The sequence below is a fragment of the Xiphophorus hellerii genome, chromosome 15, assembly GCF_003331165.1.
Source record: "Xiphophorus hellerii strain 12219 chromosome 15, Xiphophorus_hellerii-4.1, whole genome shotgun sequence".
NCBI lineage: Eukaryota > Metazoa > Chordata > Actinopteri > Cyprinodontiformes > Poeciliidae > Xiphophorus > Xiphophorus hellerii.
In genome coordinates this window covers 8,664,605-8,682,608 of record NC_045686.1, presented here as the reverse complement: position 1 = coordinate 8,682,608, position 18,004 = coordinate 8,664,605, and the positions used below count along the sequence as shown (strand labels likewise).

The window sequence follows — 18,004 nt, the reverse complement described above, 5'->3', positions numbered from 1 at the left end:
TATCACTCTCACCTTTTCAGGAAGTCTTCATTTTTCCTGCTCTTAACAATGAAGTATTTTTCCAGTCAGAAAATATTTACCAGTAATAAAGTAATTGAGGATCCAGAAATGTGAAGCAGACGGTTTCTATGGGTGGCGGGGCGTTCTGGATTCTGATTGGACAGCGCCTTCAGGGTCTTATCTGTCTGGTTTAACGCCTGGATGATGTGATGAAGCTGCAGCAGCAGCAAGTAGTGGCGATTCTTACGGTGGCCGACAGGTGCAAATGCGCAGCAAAAGAGAAACATGCAAACAAAAAAAAAAAACACGCGCACAAATTAAATGCGGCAAGCAAAAAGCAAATAAAATGCAGCAAACAAAAAAGAAGACACCCCCGAATGAAATGCAGCAAACAAAAAGTGTTGAAAACGGAAGTGCTCCAGACCACTAGGGGGAGTCAAAGAAAATAGTATTCATTTCTATGGGACCAGATGCAAGATTCAGAGAAAGAAATTTGAAAGAAAGTAAAGGTACGTATTACTATATTTCTTTTCAGATACGCCGTCTTTTATAATATTATAGAATAACAGAATAATTTATGGGTAGCGTGATAGACTTTGTGTCAGTCATACCGTTCTGGGCTCGGTCTCGTAGACGCTTGCCCGAATTAGCAAAGCAATTATGCTAATCATACCGCAAGAAAAAATAAATAAATTACACACTCGTATAGACAGACAGACAGACAGATAGTGAATTCGATTTATCACCTATCTGTCACAAGAGGGATAGTGATGTTTGTAACTTTTTCGTTTTTTTGTGGTGTATGTACATATCTGGTTTCAACTATACCTATGTGCATACCATTTACCTTTTTTAGGTGGCCATGTTTTGCTGTTTCTGTGGACAAAATCTAGGAACAATTCAAGTTTTCTGTTTTTCATGTGGGAAGAATGTGCAGATCTTGGCACAAGCTCAAGACACTGGTAAGCAGTGATGGTTAGTTACTTGTAAAAATTAACTTAAATCGATTACTTATTACTACTTGAAAAAGTAGATTAGTGATTACTTTTTTTGGAAATTCACTAAGTTACATATTTTTTTATTTACCTCCACCACTTGTGAAAAGCTTGAACGTTGCAAATAATTAATTGCAAGTTATTAAATTATAGTAATATCAAGTATGTATTTCCGCTTATAAGGTTGAACTGAACGGGAGATTAATGGTTACAACAGCACACACACACACACACTCACGCACACACACCAACACACACACACACAAAAACCTTAGTATTTTGTGTATGTTTTTGTGATTTCCACTATTGTCTGGATAACTATAAATAAGATTGTAGAGCCCCCTCCTACCTCGGCCTCTAGGTTCTGCGCTATGGCCCTGTCCGCAGATTTGTGACACTTAAAGATTATAAATGCGTTTAGTTGGGCAACTTTACGGACACGTTCATTCATGGCTGCTTTCACGTTTATTGCGCTGTTCATATTAGTCTCGATTTTGCCGTTTTCTGGAGCGCAATGCAAAAGTCAAGGTCGCTCACAACAAATATTACCTTGACATTACCAAAGGCTCAGCAAGATGGATCATCCAGGAATAGATGTACCTGGAAGTCCTGACTAAAACTACTTGGATGTCAGACAAATTACGGGGCTTATATGTTTCTGCTTATTTCCAAGTCAAAATAAGAACTTCAGGATCAAAACCAAGCCCAAAAACTTAAACCCGTGATTCATGAAATTTGAAAGCGATTTCAGAAAAAAAGAAGCCCAAAGCCGCTAATAATAATCGGACTTTGAGGACAGATGATCAAAATAGTTCCTGTTTTCCCAGCAACAACATACGCATCTCCCTCCTCCCCGTATTGTTTATGTTTCTGTCGCCGCAGATAACTGTCACATGTAAAGGGCGGTCGCTCCCCAAGACGTACATAGGGATTAAATTAAGTTACAAAAGAAAATAGCAACGCACAGTGATTTGGATAAGTAACTTTAATATGGTCTACTGGATTTGAATTAGCAACGCGTTTGATGTCGCACATATTCATGAAGTACTTTTGGTTTAACAAGCCACACTTTTTTTTAGATATATATCCCAGCTGTTTATCTCAATAAATATGGTCTTATTCTATTTTTTTTAATATTTTTTAAAATTATCATGCCTAACTGCACATAGTTTTGTAGAGTAGACTATTTATAAGCTACTTTTAATAACAGCACAGAACTTTTGCCCTTACTGTACTGTATGTTACTCAGTTTTTACACAGATTCTATTTTGGTGTGAACTTAATTGTTTGAATTGTGTAACATTTTTACTGTGCCAACTTAATTTCCCTGGTGTTGGGCAGTAAAAAGATATTCTGCTCTATTTTGTTTCACAGGATCTGAGCTGGACACCCTCTCAGAAGATGACCTGATTAGAAAGTATTTTCATGATGGCTATAGTCATTCAGAAATTTTGGATTTCTTGGGAGACCTTCACAATGTTGAAATGAGCCTTCGCTCCTTAAAGAGCAAATGAAAAAAATTATCACTCTTTAGACAAAGAAGTTACACACCGCCTCACTTGGTACGTGCTGCTATTGAAGAAGAGCTAAAGGCCAGGCCAGCATTATGGCTATCGCTTGATGTGGCAGACACTCCGACAGAAGTATTGTCTGACTGTCAGAAGAGACGATGTCATGGCATTGATGGCAGAACTTGACCCCTCAGGAGTACAACTGCGTGCAAGACGAAGATTTATAAGAAGAGTTTATAGTTCTTGTGGCCCAAACTATGTCTGGCATGCAGATGGTTATGACAAACTAAAGCCCTATGGCTTGGCAATAAGTGGTTGCATAGATGGGTATTCTCGGAAGGTGCTATGGTTAGTGTGTCAAGCCAGCAATAATGATCCTGGAGTCATTGCTCAAAACTATGTGCAATGTGTCTCAGAATTTGAGAAGATACCAATGCGCCTCCGCACAGACTGTGGCACTGAAAATGGAACAATGGTGGCAATGCATTGTACATTAAGGTCATCACACACTGATGATTTTGCTGGGGCTGCCAGCCATATGTATGGCTCCTCAACAGCCAACCAACGCATCGAAAGCTGGTGGTCATATTTCAGAAAACAAAGGTGAGTTTGTCAACAGTTTATTGTAATTTTTGTATAAATATCAAGTAGTAGACCTTGAAAAGGTGAATAAATTTAGTAGTCTTCTTGGATAAGCAAACATTTCAAAATTATAATGCAACATTTTACTCAATTACCTCTACTTTGTCAGAAGAAATGAAGTACTTGCATATCTCTTAATGACCATTATGTTTTTGTGCTATATACAACTTAATTTTATAGTGTAACATTTGAAATGGATGAATCAGAAGCTCAACATTTAAAGTATAACAGTTGATGTCTGCTTACATTATATTTAACTTTGTAGGTCAACATATATTTAAATATTTTCATGACATAGAAACTAGTCCTATTTTTTTCTGCTGATATAATTATCTTATAATTTTGGTTTATTGTAGATCTCAGTTCTGGATGGATCTCATGAACGATTTGAAGGAAAGACATCTCTTCAATGGAAGTCATGACCACACATGCCTTGTGCGGTTTGTCTTCATGGATATGCTACAGAGAGATCTTGATGAATGCAAGGACAGGTGGAATAAACATACCATAAGACCTGTTAAACAATCTTGCTGTCCATCTGGTAAACCAGATGTGATGTATCATCTACCTCACAGGTAATTTTTTGTTGTTTTTGTCTTCAACATCTGGTTAATTTAAAACCTCTTTGGGAACTCTAAAAAATAATTTGCCAAAACAAAAATAATGAACAATGTGTTAACAGTATGTCACTTTTTATTCTAAACATTTCAGATGACAATTTCTAAAATGTAAATTTAAATACAATTAATCATTTAGACAGGTTACAACAATAGTCACAGCAGTAACAGTTTAGTGAAGAAATGTAAATATAACTAAATGTTTACTGTGCTTCTTCTATTCCTAGGTTTGGTGGAACAGACTGTGGTTTCCCAGTCTCCCAGGAGCAATTGGGACAGTTTGTGACAGAGACTAACAACATTCAATGTGGAGATGAACACCTTCAGGCACATTTTGAGAACCTCCAGAGACAGTGTGGCCTAGCACATCCACAGAGTTGGGAATCATGTGTCGAAAACTATATCAAACTGAAAAACATGGCGGACTTATAAACAAACAAGAATCCAAATTTGAAGGTCGCACACAAACACTAAACAGTGTCATAACTGAACAGGTTTGACAAGTTAAATAGTTAGCATTTTGTTTTGTTATGCATTTGACCTTAATAAAGCCCAAACCCAGGGGAGTTTTGAATCCCAAAGTCCATGTCTTCTTTAAACTGATGATACGTCTTGGACATTGGTATTTTGATAGTGTTGGAGCAGGTGCTACTGACAGGAAAACGAGAAGTGGCCTGAAAGATCAGTTTTGGTGGTGGCAGAATTGAAGATGGAGGTAGTGTGTTCAAGCCGGTGGCAAACATCAGGATGTCCTGGAGAGAGAGACCCGTTTTTTGTTCTAGAAAAGAAGCAATGAGTTTATGTATCAGATATTACAATAACACCAGAATATAGCAATAAATCTTAAAGTCCACCTTCTGTGTCAAGGAGAAAGTCTCTCCAGAATCCTAGCACTCTTGTTTCCTCATGTCGTCTGCTGCTACCCTTTTCACTGAGCTGAACCTCAAATATTTCCTCCAATATTTTGGATGTCAGCTGTTCCACTCTTGCACACATAAATGGCCTGAAGACGGAAGCATGCTGCTCCAAAGCATTCTGGAAGTTCAGTGTTGAAAGGCCATCCTTGAATCTATAAAAAGTTTGAAACAGAAATCACCTTAATTATTATCAAAAGAGCTGATATTTTTCAGTAACACAAAGAACATTAATATGTCTAATCTTTTTTTATTATTTTTATTTAGCATAGGTAATATTGCTGATGCACTGTACACAGTGAATTAACCTACAGTAACGTTAATTTTCTCCAGTTAAGCCGTCCAATCAATAAGGCTCCTACTTATTTGGCTGCTGGGTGCTGTTGATTGATTGATTCTTGCACTATTGTACATTTGCTTGTATTAACTGCAACAAAATAGTAACTAAATTAGCATAGTTATTTTTTAAGTTAAGGAAGAGAAACATTACCTTTGAATAGAGAAATGGTTGCGGTAAATGATGTACCAATCAATGAACTCCTTTACAATTTTCAATTTGTCATCAACAGTCACAGGGAACTGCAAGCAGCCAGCAGTTTGCAAGATGCTTGCATGTCTTTCAACTGACTGGTGTAGTTCAGTCAATGTACCTGCACTGGATATCTATGGTAGAGAACAATAACCAAAAACATAAATTAATATTTATGAAATCATTACTGATATAAATTTGTTATAAAAGTATTACTGATTGCACTTTAAAAATTAGGTAAGTTTATGTTATTAAAGATTAAGTTTAAACAGTAATGATTTATTGGTTAATGTCAAGTTGTCATAAAGACATTTTGAATAATGTCAACTTTGTATTAAAAGTGTCATATTTTACCGAATGACGCTTTATGACAACAGTCATAAATATCCATGAAGGCTTATTCATTTTCATGACAGGTGTTGTGTCATGTTTATGAAAGTGTCATGACAGTCTTATTCAACCCCCTTCAAATAAAGTGTAATATCCAGTGAGCAACAGTTCTGTGGCCGCAAATGCCTTGCTGATGCCAGAGTTCAGAGGAGAATGGCCAGAGAGATTTGAGCTCAGAACAGCAACAATAACTCAAGAAACCACTCGTTACAACCGAGTTATGGAGAAGAGCATCTGAACACACAACATGTCAAACCTTAAGTCAGATGTGCTATAGCAGCAGAAGACCACACCGGATGCCATTCCTGTCAGCTAAGAACAGGAAGCTGAGGCAACAATTCGCACAGGATCAACAAAATTGGACAATAGAAGATTGGAAAAACGTTGCCTGGTCTGATGAGTCTCAATTTCAGCAACGACATTTGGATGGGAGGGTCAGAATTTGGTGACAACATGAAAGTATGGATCCATCTGGCTTGTATCAACGTTTCCACGATTCAGGGTGGTGCTATGGAGTGCACTTTGGCCCATTGGTACCGATCAAACATCGTGTCAACGCCAAAGCCTACCTGAGTATTTTGCCAAGCAAAATACTTCATGACCACAGTGTTTTCATCTTCTGATGGCTAATTCCAGCACGTGAACTTGCCATGTCAGAAAGCATGAATCATCTCAGACTGGTTTCTTAAACATAATGAGTTCACTGAACTCGAATGGCCTCCACGGTCACCAGATGTCAATCCAATAGAAAACCTTTGGGATGTGGTGGAAGGAGAGATTTGCATCATGGATGTACTGCCAACAAATCTACAGCAACTATGTGATGCCATCATGTAAAGATGGACCAGACTATCTAAGGAATGTTTCCAGTATTTAGTTGAATCCATGCCACTACAGATTAAAGCAGTTCAGAAGGCAAATGGGTGTACAAACCGGTACTAACGAGATGTACCTAATAAAGTGGCTTGTCTTTTTTATGCATATAGCATTCTCATAAGTGAAGGTAGCGTAGGTACTTGTTTGTGCTTTAATATGACAACATGTGCCTTTTAGAAAATATCAGATTTATTCTGCACAATAGAATCGTATCAAACACAAAATACAAATGATCTTAATGTTACATGAAGTTATGGAATAACAAAATTTTTGCTTGATTGTAACAACTTGTAAAGCCTCATCAATAATGCTATCCTACCTCAATCAAAGAAGCCCTCATGGTGTTGTCAGTGATGTCTTCTATCTTTCCTTCTGTATTTGTTGATGTTCCTGTGAGGTGCTGGTAGAGCTTCTCAGATAAGAATTGAGGACCTGGACCTCCATGAACGACAGAAGTGGCAATCATCCTCCCAACCATGAAATATTCATCATTTTTGGCTGCTGTATAGATTTTGCTCACATTAATTACACATTCACCAACAGCTGTCACATTCTTATGAGAAAACTCTGAAATATTGCCTTTAACGGCAATACCTTCACTGTCAAAAGTGATAAATTTCCTTTCTTCTGGCCCATCAAATACTCTTCGAGTCCTTAAGCCAGGCATGTCCAAAGTCCGGCCCGGGGGCCAATCACGGCCCGCGGTCAGATTTCATACGGCCCGCAGCTTCGGTCTTATAATGTATTATTTATGGCCCGCCTGCACTGTGAAACAGAATAAATAAATCATAAAACTTGAAACTGTAATTCCTCCTTTCACCAAATGGTGGCAGCACCACTTTAATACTATCAGTCTCTGCCTCCGTGCAGCAAACCCCTCTCCACTCATTTCTGCCATGGCCACTGCAAAGAAAACAAGGAAAGTTGACAGTGAGGGCCGCCGCTTTCAAGAGAGATGGGAATTACAATACTTCTTTTCTGAAAATCAAGGCAATTGTGCTTGTCTAATTTGTAATGAGACGGTTGCCTTGTTTAAGGATTTTGACGTAAAGAGACACTACCAAACTAAACATGCTAACACATACGACAAGCTAACAGGGAGTGACCGTGCTGAAAAACTGAAGCAGCTCCAACCTGCACTGGCATCACAACAGCGATTTCTTTGGGCCTGAGTCAAAAGAAAATACCACCAAAGCAAGCTACGATGTTAATGTTAATAGCTAAACATGGCAAACCTTTTACTGAAGATACATTTATCAAAACTGTGTTTTGAAAATGGTGGAGAACATTTGCCCTGAGAAGAAGCAAGAATTTGCGAATGTTTGCCTGGCACGTAACAGTGTGGCACTGAGAGTTGAGGACATAAAACTGAGTGTTTTGAACGGTAACGTCTGTCACTATCAGCAGTGAAAAGCCAAAAGAACATTTATGCACTTGGATTTATGGCACTTATTTTTATTAAACTCTTGAGTAAGATTTGGTTATGAACCTGTAGATGAAAACTATTACTTTCTGAAAGATATTGTAAATGACAAGAGCAAAATTCACTTGTTTTAAGATTTAATAATAACAGACAACTTTGCATTACTTATAACACCTGTTTAAAATGTTCTTGAGGCAAAGATATTTTTAAACTCATGTAAATTTAAGGTATTTCAAAAGCAGAATTTGTGTTTTTAGAGTTGTTCTCATCTGCCTGACTGGCTTATATTTGGTTTTTTTGTCATTTGAAAAATAAAGATAATTGTAACAATGAAAATTGTTTTATAAGTGCATGACACTTTTGTAGTTAAAAAATGTCCGAACAAACTATTGGCCCCGGGCATCTTGACTTTATCAAATCTGGCCCTCTTTGCAAAAAGTTTGGACACCCCTGCCTTAAGCAGTTCATTAAAAGGCTTAGAAACTCGCGCTTGGGACCACCGTTATCAACGCCGTCTTCTGCCTGTCCCTCGTCATCGGTGAATTTTACAAATATTTCATTGAAAGGGTTGAAAGAAGCCCGCTTGAAACCTCTCAGTGCTCCATCCCATACATTGGCTCTGTTTATGTTAAAGCGGCTGAGAGATGATGACGTGATCATTGCCGAGAGCTCTGAAATGATGTCTGCAGCAGTCACGTTGTCTGTACTATAAAACATGAAGTGTACAATTATTTCAAATACAAAAAGCACAAAAGGATTTAGAAGAAAACTAATTTCTAATTAATACCTTTGCTCAGGGAACTGCATCACATATTCATCCGGCTCAGAGTCGCTGTCAACAATTATTGGTGCATACACATTTGTGTAGTTGCTGTATTGAAAAGGAAATAGAGTAAATACTTTACTAGGTAAATTTAAATTCATCCCTGATAAGGCATAGAGACTTCTGTCAGTCATTCTTGGCAGTAGGACAGCTAACACCAGCATATTTGGGTAATTCTTGCACACTACTCAAAGTTTGATAGAAAAAAAATATTGAACAACCAGAAGTTATGGTGCTGTCAAGTTTTTTGCTCTTTAAACCACCTCAGCTTCTGCCCAAACTTGAAACAGCTTGCTTCCCTCAAAGAAAAGCAGGAACCACTCATCTCAGCAACAATTTTTAGTTATCTTTTATTTTTGTCTTTAGATTATTTCAATTGACAGTGTAAGACCACCATGACTTCACATAAGTAGTCACAGAGAGTCACAGAGCAGGTTGAAAACCAACAAACAAATTAAACAAAATCAATTACAGATCACAATGAACTAATTAAATATGTTTCAGGTAATGTTAACAAGCTACTTTTAAGTTAACAGTGAATGAACAAACAAATGAACTACATTCCAAACACATAAAACCCATTGAATCAAGGGCTAATTTTGGTCTCTGAATGCAGATTAAATGATATAATGTCCATTTCCTACCAGAGTGTCTTTGTGGAAGCTTGAAGCTGAGGCTCTTTGTCTGAAGAGATCATTGTGAGCACAGGTGTGCCAAGTTACCTTATAGAGTTCAGATGGGCCTAAGTGAAAGGGATGGGTGCGCTTGGTTCTCTGTGATGTGTGTGCCAGTTGGGTGGAGATAGTAAATGCACTCACAAATGTACCAGTTGCTGTTTTAACTGGACAGGTGCAAAACTTTTTTTTTCAATGACTTTTTTCAGTTTGGAAATGCAAGAAGACATTTTAGTTGAGATTAATAATTCAGTAAGTTACAGTTATGTGTAATTTCTACAAATCATTTCAGTAAATGTGTTGACATGTGCAAAAGTTGACATGTGCTCACACAACCTACCGATAGAAGTGGTTCTGGCCCTCTGAGGACATGGGATGCTCCTGGACGTTGGTGTTTCCGCCATCCTAATTTAACATAAATTAGTACTCCAGTTGTGGTAGTGGCAATACCATACAGACTTAGCTAACACAATGTCATGTATCTCATCTTGGGTGATTGTCTTTGTGAATTTTTGAAAATCTTTTATGGTATGTAATGTTTACATATTGAACTGTGAAAGGGATTGAGTTCAATCTTACCTGATCAGACCCTTGTTCTGTGTGTCCAAAAGGCCTGAAAATAAAAATTAACATAGCTATAAAGTGGATATAACAGTTTCTGCAACAAAATATGAAGCAAACAGTAATTTGTATTTTACCCATTCAAAATTTTCTCCAGTCTTGGAGTGCTTGCTTCATCTGGACCATCCCACACCTATGTACAACATATAAAAGACAGGTTTTATCTTATCAAAAGAAAGTGTAAGTAATTCAATTCAGGAGAAATGTCATAAAGATGCAGACTGACCACAGTGTCAGATAGTGGACTATCTTGAGATGGCAACCTTACATGAACCACACTATCATCATCACTTGAACTCTGTCCACTGAAACCTTTAAAAAGCAATGATTATTTTGACATTTATTTTAATTATTATTTTTATGTAATTCCACAAATTGTTTAGTTGCATAGGAATTTTTCATAACTTCATATACATGTTAAACAACAAGAAAATGTTAGTATCAGTTGTACAAATAGAATTTTGTACAATTAGCAGCACAGTATATTCAGATTTCTTTATCCATCCATCCATCCATCCATCCATTGTCTTATACCCTTTTCCCAGAGCACCTGGTCAGAACCCACAGGGAGAACATGCAAACTCCATACAGAAAGACTCCAGGCAAGGAATTGAAACCAACACCTTCTTGCTGCAAGGCAACAATGCCACCAACTGTGTCACTGGGCAGCAGATTTCTATTTATCTTTTAGAAGTTATTTGAACACAGTAAGTCTTCTATTACTATGAACCACACAGTTTTGTTCGTTGATATTAACCAAAGGAAAATGGTTACTATCATTTCAACAACCAGTGAAAAGAAATATACTATAAATGTGTAGTATAAATAATAAATTTCCTTTTGCAAGGCTAAATTTTGCAATTAATAAAATGTACGTTTGTACATCAATCTTTACAAAAGGGAGGTGGTTTTGTAAAGAGGAAAATCCTTTGGCTTCCTTAGATAAAATATATGACATCATAGCTAGAATTAATCATGCACAGAATTCTGGATATAGGAGGAAATTTTGCCATTTTAACTATAAGACTATAGCAAAATTGATCTTCAAACTATTTGGAATGTAGATCAAAAGCACTTACAGCTTTTTGCAAATTCCTCAACAGGGCAAATGTAAAGCGTAATTCTTTGGTAAGGCTTTCCAATTGCCTCCTTGTACTTTTGCACTGTGAAAGGAATGTCTGTTCCTGGGATGTTCTTAACCTCCCTTGCATCAGGATACAACAAGACATGGGCACAATCTCTCAGGTCTATATTGAAATCCTTTTGCTTCTTTACAGCAGCAGCAAGCACTTGTTCCGATGCCCACTCAGGATGAATCTCAACTGGAAGTAACTTCCCTCTCACTGTCTTAAGGGAATCTCCCTGCATCCTCATAAGCCCAACATTAATCTGGGGAGAGACAAAATTTAATCAATCAAATTAAATTATTTGATGAAGTATGTAATTTCCAGTTTGTGTTTGCACTAAATTAAAGGCATACCTTCAGTTTATTTCCCTTCTGTGTTTTGTTCTGATGCTTCTTGGTAAAAAATGTCTTTCTTTCCCTCTCTTTTATAGCTCTAAAGTTCATGAAACACTCTACACCTGAAATTCGTAATAAAAAAATACACGATTGGCACTTTAGTTATAATTTAAATGCATTAATTATTAATTGCAGGTACGATCATTGCAGTATTGATCGTACCTGCATCTACAGATGGTTTAAAATGCTAACACTTAAGCATGCTGAAATAAATAACCCATGCTTCGGTTTACCTGTGCTGGTGCTTGGTTGAACATCGGGAGTTGCAGTGGTAGTGTTCCTCTCATCTTGGGCTTTGTTTGCATGATCTTGGACAAATTTTATGTTTCTGCCACATTGACAACAAAAGTCTGCAGAATTTATGGCGGCAGTTCCACAAAATGGACAGTACATCTGAAAGAAAATTTGTTTTTTAACGTCAGGAAATAAATAGATTAAAAGTGGAGACATTGCCTACTAAAACGCTGAAATGAGTCATTCTCAAAAAAGATATTTAATTATACGAGTGTGTAATTTATTTATTTTTTCTTGCGGTATGATTAGCATAATTGCTTTGCTAATTCGGGCAAGCATCTACGAGACCGAGCCCAGAACGGTATGACTGACACAAAGTCTATCACGCTACCCATAAATTATTCTGTTATTCTATAATATTATAAAAGACGGCGTATCTGAAAAGAAATATAGTAATACGTACCTTTACTTTCTTTCAAATTTCTTTCTCTGAATCTTGCATCTGGTCCCATAGAAATGAATACTATTTTCTTTGACTCCCCCTAGTGGTCTGGAGCACTTCCGTTTTCAACACTTTTTGTTTGCTGCATTTCATTCGGGGGTGTCTTCTTTTTTGTTTGCGTCTCTCTTTTTGTTTGCTGCATTTTATTCGCTTTTTGCTTGCCGCATTTAATTTGTGCGCGTGTTTTTTTTTTGTTTGCATGTTTTCTCTTTTGCTGCGCATTTGCACCTGTCGGCCACCGTAGATTCTAGCCCAGTTTTAGTGGTGCTTTAGTATCTCAGCTCCCCTGAATACAAGTACAATGGGGCGGGGTCGGACAACTGTCAGTCTCATACCTTATATGGAAATGGTGGGGACGGACCACTGTCCATCTCATACCTTATATGGAAATGGGACTATTTCATTCCGGAAATGAAGGGGGCGCTAGTGACACTATTTCCTGTACCGATCGTGTTATAATAATTATACTAATAATAACGTATTTTATTTGACAACGCCTTTTAAAACACCCAAGAACACTTTCAACATTAAAAATACAAATTAAATAGTAAAAAAATGGCTACAAAACGTGATATGTCACGTGGTATGTCTGTCACGTGGTAAGTCCCTTTTTTATTTCCAAATCTTTATTAAACCTTTATTTAAAATTATATTAGTAACAAACAATCTAGAATAAGCAATAAGGAAACATTATGGAGATGTATTTATCTATCCTTACACCCAATCTATCTCAAACAAAAGTAATACAACATAAATCAAATCAATATTTTGGAGACAAATGTACATTACATTAAGAGCACATTTATCCATCCATTAATTATCATGAATTATCCCTATAGTGGGTCATGAGGGCTGCTGACCCTGGACAGATCGCCAGTCAGTCGCAGATTAAGAAAACAGATAAAAACAAATGAAGTTCAAATAATATATTTTGATGTTGTGAATGGTACTCTTAAAATAAATAAGTTACAATCTAAAATATAATAGCCTCTGGCTTATTAAATAAGAACTAGATGGTAAAGAGGTTTGGTCGGTAAAACATTTAGTCAACAATTTTGGCCAACTTAGTACGTCCATTCACAGCGCACTTTTGTTGTTTATTTGCCAAATATTTTTCTTATTATTCACATTGTGAATATAATTTACAAACAAACCAAAGGACTTCTGAACTTCTAACAAGTGAAGTTCAGAAAACTAGAATATTTTTGGTTGCAGGTGACCTGGCTCAGCTATTATCATTGTTTACCATAATGTCTCATTGGAAACTTTTGCTATAAGGACTCCAGTTCAACCAGTAAACTGATTGGTGTCCCACTATTCCATTTAGAAATCCCATATCAATTCTATCAATTGCAATTGATTCATAAAATAAAGACCTTAAATATCCAATTGTTGCAAAACCCAAAGAGATTAATTAAAACTTTAAATGTAGCTTCAACCTGGAAAGACTCACACAGAGAGAAAGTTTTAGAAAGTTTATTTGACAAGAAATAATCTTTGGAGTCTCGGACCCCGGCAGTAGACACTGCACTGGTAACCACCAGAGAGAATGATCGTTTTTCTATATGAAAACCTTTTTGAATAAAGTCACTGGTTACATAAATTAAACCAGTGTGTAAATTCTAACTATAACTGTCTTCATCTCAGCTGCTCAGCCAATCACCTGATCATGTGTCTCCATCCCAGTCTAACGGCGCCGGGCTCATCTCCTCCACCCTTCATAAAGTCCGGCTTGATGTGTGCAACTGCTCCTCATCTGAGCTTCCATCACCTCCACCCCGACTACACCTTCGCTCTGCTCGTTTAATCTTGTTTGTATCTGAACAATATGTTTCTGTATGTGCTTGCTTTATTACAAAAAAACCCCAAGTTGATTCTGACTGTTAAAACATAAACAACTTAGCTGTATGTCAGGTTTGTAAAAAAATTTGTATTGATTCCAGTCATTGTTCAAAATGTATAGGAAACATTGTATTTACACATATAAAATATTGCAAGTTATTAGCTTTGCTTGCATTTAAAATTTTTAAAACAAGGTTATCCTATTGTTAAATAACGCTGTTACAATATATTTACAACTACTTTATTGGTTCTACTCTCTCCAACAAATTACAGCCACAATGTAACTTTGTGTGGAAACGGCACCATTTCTATGAAAACTAAATAATGCAAATCAACTGAGCTACAACAAAAGGAACATTCAAAAATGTAAATAATATTGAAAGAACACATTATTAAAAAGGATGACTGCACAAGTCAAAAGGCAAATATTCTTTAGCAGAAATGATTTAAAATGGCATGTCACAAAAAAAACGAACAATGAACAATGTGTGACAACTGAAATGTGTGAAAGACTGAGGAAAGCAACTAATATTCTCCTTGCATTCAGTATTGACAGTCAGTGCAGTGTCCAGGTCGGCCATCACAGTAGTAACCAGGGTACTCTCCTCGTCTTCCATCGCCGGTGAAGCCCTCAGTCTTTATATCACCAGTGGCAGGAAAAACACGTTACAACCGCAAAAGGAATCCGGTTTTCTGCCGTGAATGTTTTTTGAAAATTTGCCCCAGTTGATCTCACCTGTTAATGAAAAATCGATTTCATGTAGTTGAAATCTAATTTCACATGTTTTAGGTGAAAAAAGTCAAAGGTCCTTATCATCCAGCCAAGCAAAGTGAGTCTTCTTCCTGAAAACTGGCTCAGACTCAACGGCTTCAAAGAACTTGCAGGTCAATGCCAAGGTGAGGTAAGCTGAGTCTCCCTGTGCCGGTATCACCTCCTGGAGAACAGCTTCAAGAACATTCAGAGGCATCTGAAAAAAACAAAAAAACAAACAAAATAAAAAATCACATTGCACATTATGATCAGTAAAACAGTAGTTAATAATAGCCATTTCACCAAATACTTTGTTACTCTTACTAGTGTAGTTTATTGCAGTTACTTACTAAAACTATATTGAAGTTGTGCTACTCATCATTAGAGTATCACATCTGGGTACTACACCCAACTATAATGGCTGCTGTTAGTTTATAAAATATATTAGACTTTCCAGAAATTTAACATTGGTGTACAAAACATATTTAAAAAAGATCAACCTTTAAAAATAAAAGAAAAACACTAGAAAACTGGTAAGTATGTAAAACATATTTTATATTTTTCAAGTGTAATTATACATGCCGTTATGTTGAACCATAGCAGTTTGTGCTAAATGGCTCTGTAGCTTGTATGAGCAAAGGGGACAGCAATATTTATAAATAGATACGTGGATCTGTATAATGAAAATAAAAAACAGTTTGAGCATAAAATACATTTCTCAATTATACATGTTATCTACTTTTCTATTTTTATCTAATGGTGCCCTGCGGGATAATAATTAGCTATGCTACATGCTAAAATTAGCGTTCCCCTGTATGAATTACGAATTTCACTAGTTTACAGCTGTTAATTATATTTTCAACCTAATCTAGAAAAGCGTATTGATTTATTATGTGAAAAAATTTAAGAAGGTAAAAATACCTTTTGTTGACTTTGTGATTTTTGCATTGTTGATCGTGTGCCGAACACCAGTGGAAGAACATCTTCTTTCTTTCTTCTTCTGTTCCTCTTAACTCCGCGTCTTAAGGTATTTATACTAGTGATTATGAAAATAGCGCCCCCTTCATTTCCGGAATGCAATAGTCCCATTTCCAAATAAGGTATGGGACTGACGGAAAGGTCCGTCCCCGCCCCTTTCTGTTTGCTGCAGCGAGGTCCTTCTCCCTGAATAGGATTGCCACCGGTAAAACACGGAATCGTCCCATATTTGGCCGTTAAATGTGCGTCCCATTTTAAACCGATACATAACTGTCCGATAGACACGCCTATCGTACACACATCAACACTAAGTTTAACAATAATGACCACAATAAAACACAGGAAATATTAAGGTCAGCTACATTGTCGTTGCGGGAGCTAAAGGACCCCCTGAACGCTACGGACAGACGCTGAACGTCCCGGTTGCCTAGAGACGGACACTACGCAGCCGCAGTGAGCTGCTATCAACCCGCGTCTATTTTAAACGTCCTCGACCCGATTCCATGTCCTTAGAAGCAAAAACGCTTTAAAACGTAGATTCTGTGCTGGACTGGCAATCTGTCCATGGTCAATCCCGCTTTTCGCCTGTTGACCGCTGCAGATAGGCACCAGCACCCACTGAGGAGAAACGTGTAAGAAAATGGATAGATGGATGGAAGAGTAAGATTTATATTTAGCTCTCCCTCTGTTTGGAGCTATGGTCTCAACGTCTTGCCCCAGATTCATTTGGTTTTAGGTCTAGACTTTGAGTCTCTCTAACAGGTCGTCTTCCAGAATTGCTTTGAATTTAGCTCCGTCCATTATCCGGTCAATTTTGATCAGCTTCTCTGTTCCTGCTGATCTACAGGATCACCACAGGACTGCGGCACTGAGACCAACAGGCTTCATTATAGGGATGGTATGTTAAGGCTTCCACAGACACTGTGCACAACGTCCATGGACGGTGGCAAATTCATAGTCGAGTGTACCGACTGCCTGCACTTCTCATGGCAAAATTCTTAATTTCCCACAATCTGACTGGATACCAGCAAGTTTGATGAGCTAGTTGCGCGCCTAGCCCCGTTTCTTTTCCACCTGGGAAGCCAACACACAAATGCTGCGCATCCTTGCAACTGTTTGCGGCAACTCTCAACATTAAGGTAAGGTAATCCCTTATTACACCCGGCTTGGTGTTGTATTCAAAACTGTTCGATGTGAATGCCGTTTCCAACTGAGAATGCGGTGAAGATTGACCTTTGAACAGATGCGTCTGGTGGACATCTGAAGGATTATGTGCTCACATTAAGGCTTCCCCAGATACTCAGATGAACTTCACTCTGTAGCAGTCCGCGTGCACTCGACGTGAACTCGACGCAGACTCAAAAGTAAAATTTTAAGTCTGGTAACAGTAAAGGTCCCAGCATACTCAGCCGTACATCCTGGCGTACTCAACGCAAAAGTCGATTTTTATGACCCCGCATGTGTACTTGTTGTACAGTAAGCTGCTTGGCAGAAAACAGAGTTCACATTGTCATGAGAGATGTAGGTAACCTGACAATGAGATCTCAACCATCCACGGACAGCGCAGGTGAGGAAGCCCACACCGCTCAGGGGTCAGAGAGGATGGCGCTTCACATGATGCCACTTTATTCCTAAACTATTAATGAAAGGTGAGGTTAAAAAAAAAACAATGGTTAAACCTCCAATCCACTGAGTTAACATCTTCTTGAAAACCACTTAGTGTTCTGGGTGGAGGTAAAAAAAAAAAAAAGAAGAAAAAAACATTGTGAAACATCATAGCTAGGCAAGTGGCGTCTCCCAGTTTTAGCCAGAAATACAGATTTATTTCCATGGTAACATAGACAAAAACACACAGAAGACCTCACATTGTAAACAGCTGAGCTGTCTGACTGGTGATTTACTGCCCAGCTCAGATAAAAAGCTAAAATCCTCAGCATGCCTTTCATCACAACTCAGTATCTGTGCAAATCATCATAAAATTGTCTCTCAAAAGAGGGTGTAGCACCGTAACCCTCAGCTACCTGCCAGCATAGTGTGTGTGTGCATTCAAACTGTGATCAAATGACTCTAGAGAACAGAAAGAAAACTAAAAAAAAAAACACAAAAAAACATTTAGACTCATTCGTCAAACTCGACGAAGACCGACAGAGGCCAGGTGGC

At 37.6% G+C, this 18,004-nt stretch overlaps 4 protein-coding genes across 6 annotated transcripts in view; 2 read left to right on the top strand and 2 right to left on the bottom strand.

Annotated features, from left to right (window-relative positions):
• Nucleotides 1-18,004, top strand: part of enpp1 (ectonucleotide pyrophosphatase/phosphodiesterase 1) — a gene marked incomplete at its 5' end in the record, with an annotated part of 381,118 nt that overhangs the window by 84,977 nt on the left and 278,137 nt on the right. The window lies entirely within an intron of this gene.
• On the top strand, nucleotides 460-4,228 carry LOC116733853 (uncharacterized). Of its 2 annotated transcripts, none has more exons than XR_004342117.1 (3): nucleotides 460-509; nucleotides 3,505-3,723; nucleotides 3,993-4,108. XR_004342117.1 is itself a non-coding variant. In XM_032584737.1 (3 exons), the coding sequence occupies exons 1-3, from the start codon at nucleotides 2,616-2,618 to the stop codon at nucleotides 4,195-4,197; spliced, it is 918 nt and encodes a 305-aa protein (XP_032440628.1). In that variant the 5' UTR covers nucleotides 2,601-2,615; the 3' UTR covers nucleotides 4,198-4,228. The 2 variants fall into 2 exon arrangements, 1 of the variants encoding a protein (XP_032440628.1); XM_032584737.1 differs by lacking the exon at nucleotides 460-509 and adding an exon at nucleotides 2,601-3,109 and having other exon boundaries at nucleotides 3,993-4,228.
• On the bottom strand, nucleotides 3,824-7,225 carry LOC116733852 (G2/M phase-specific E3 ubiquitin-protein ligase-like). 2 transcript variants are annotated; one of them, XM_032584735.1, is made up of 5 exons: nucleotides 7,069-7,225; nucleotides 6,794-6,975; nucleotides 5,170-5,342; nucleotides 4,620-4,834; nucleotides 3,824-4,543 (listed from the first exon to the last, which is right to left on the bottom strand). In XM_032584735.1, exons 1-5 carry the CDS (start codon nucleotides 7,139-7,141, stop codon nucleotides 4,308-4,310), a joined length of 879 nt encoding a protein of 292 aa, XP_032440626.1. In that variant the 5' UTR covers nucleotides 7,142-7,225; the 3' UTR covers nucleotides 3,824-4,307. The 2 variants fall into 2 exon arrangements, with proteins under 2 accessions (XP_032440626.1, XP_032440625.1); XM_032584734.1 differs by having other exon boundaries at nucleotides 6,794-7,222.
• On the bottom strand, nucleotides 8,775-12,285 carry LOC116733854 (uncharacterized). The gene is made up of 8 exons (XM_032584738.1): nucleotides 12,235-12,285; nucleotides 11,771-11,930; nucleotides 11,496-11,599; nucleotides 11,095-11,404; nucleotides 10,242-10,327; nucleotides 10,093-10,148; nucleotides 9,974-10,007; nucleotides 8,775-9,799 (listed from the first exon to the last, which is right to left on the bottom strand). Exons 2-8 carry the CDS (start codon nucleotides 11,928-11,930, stop codon nucleotides 9,731-9,733), a joined length of 819 nt encoding a protein of 272 aa, XP_032440629.1. The 5' UTR covers nucleotides 12,235-12,285; the 3' UTR covers nucleotides 8,775-9,730.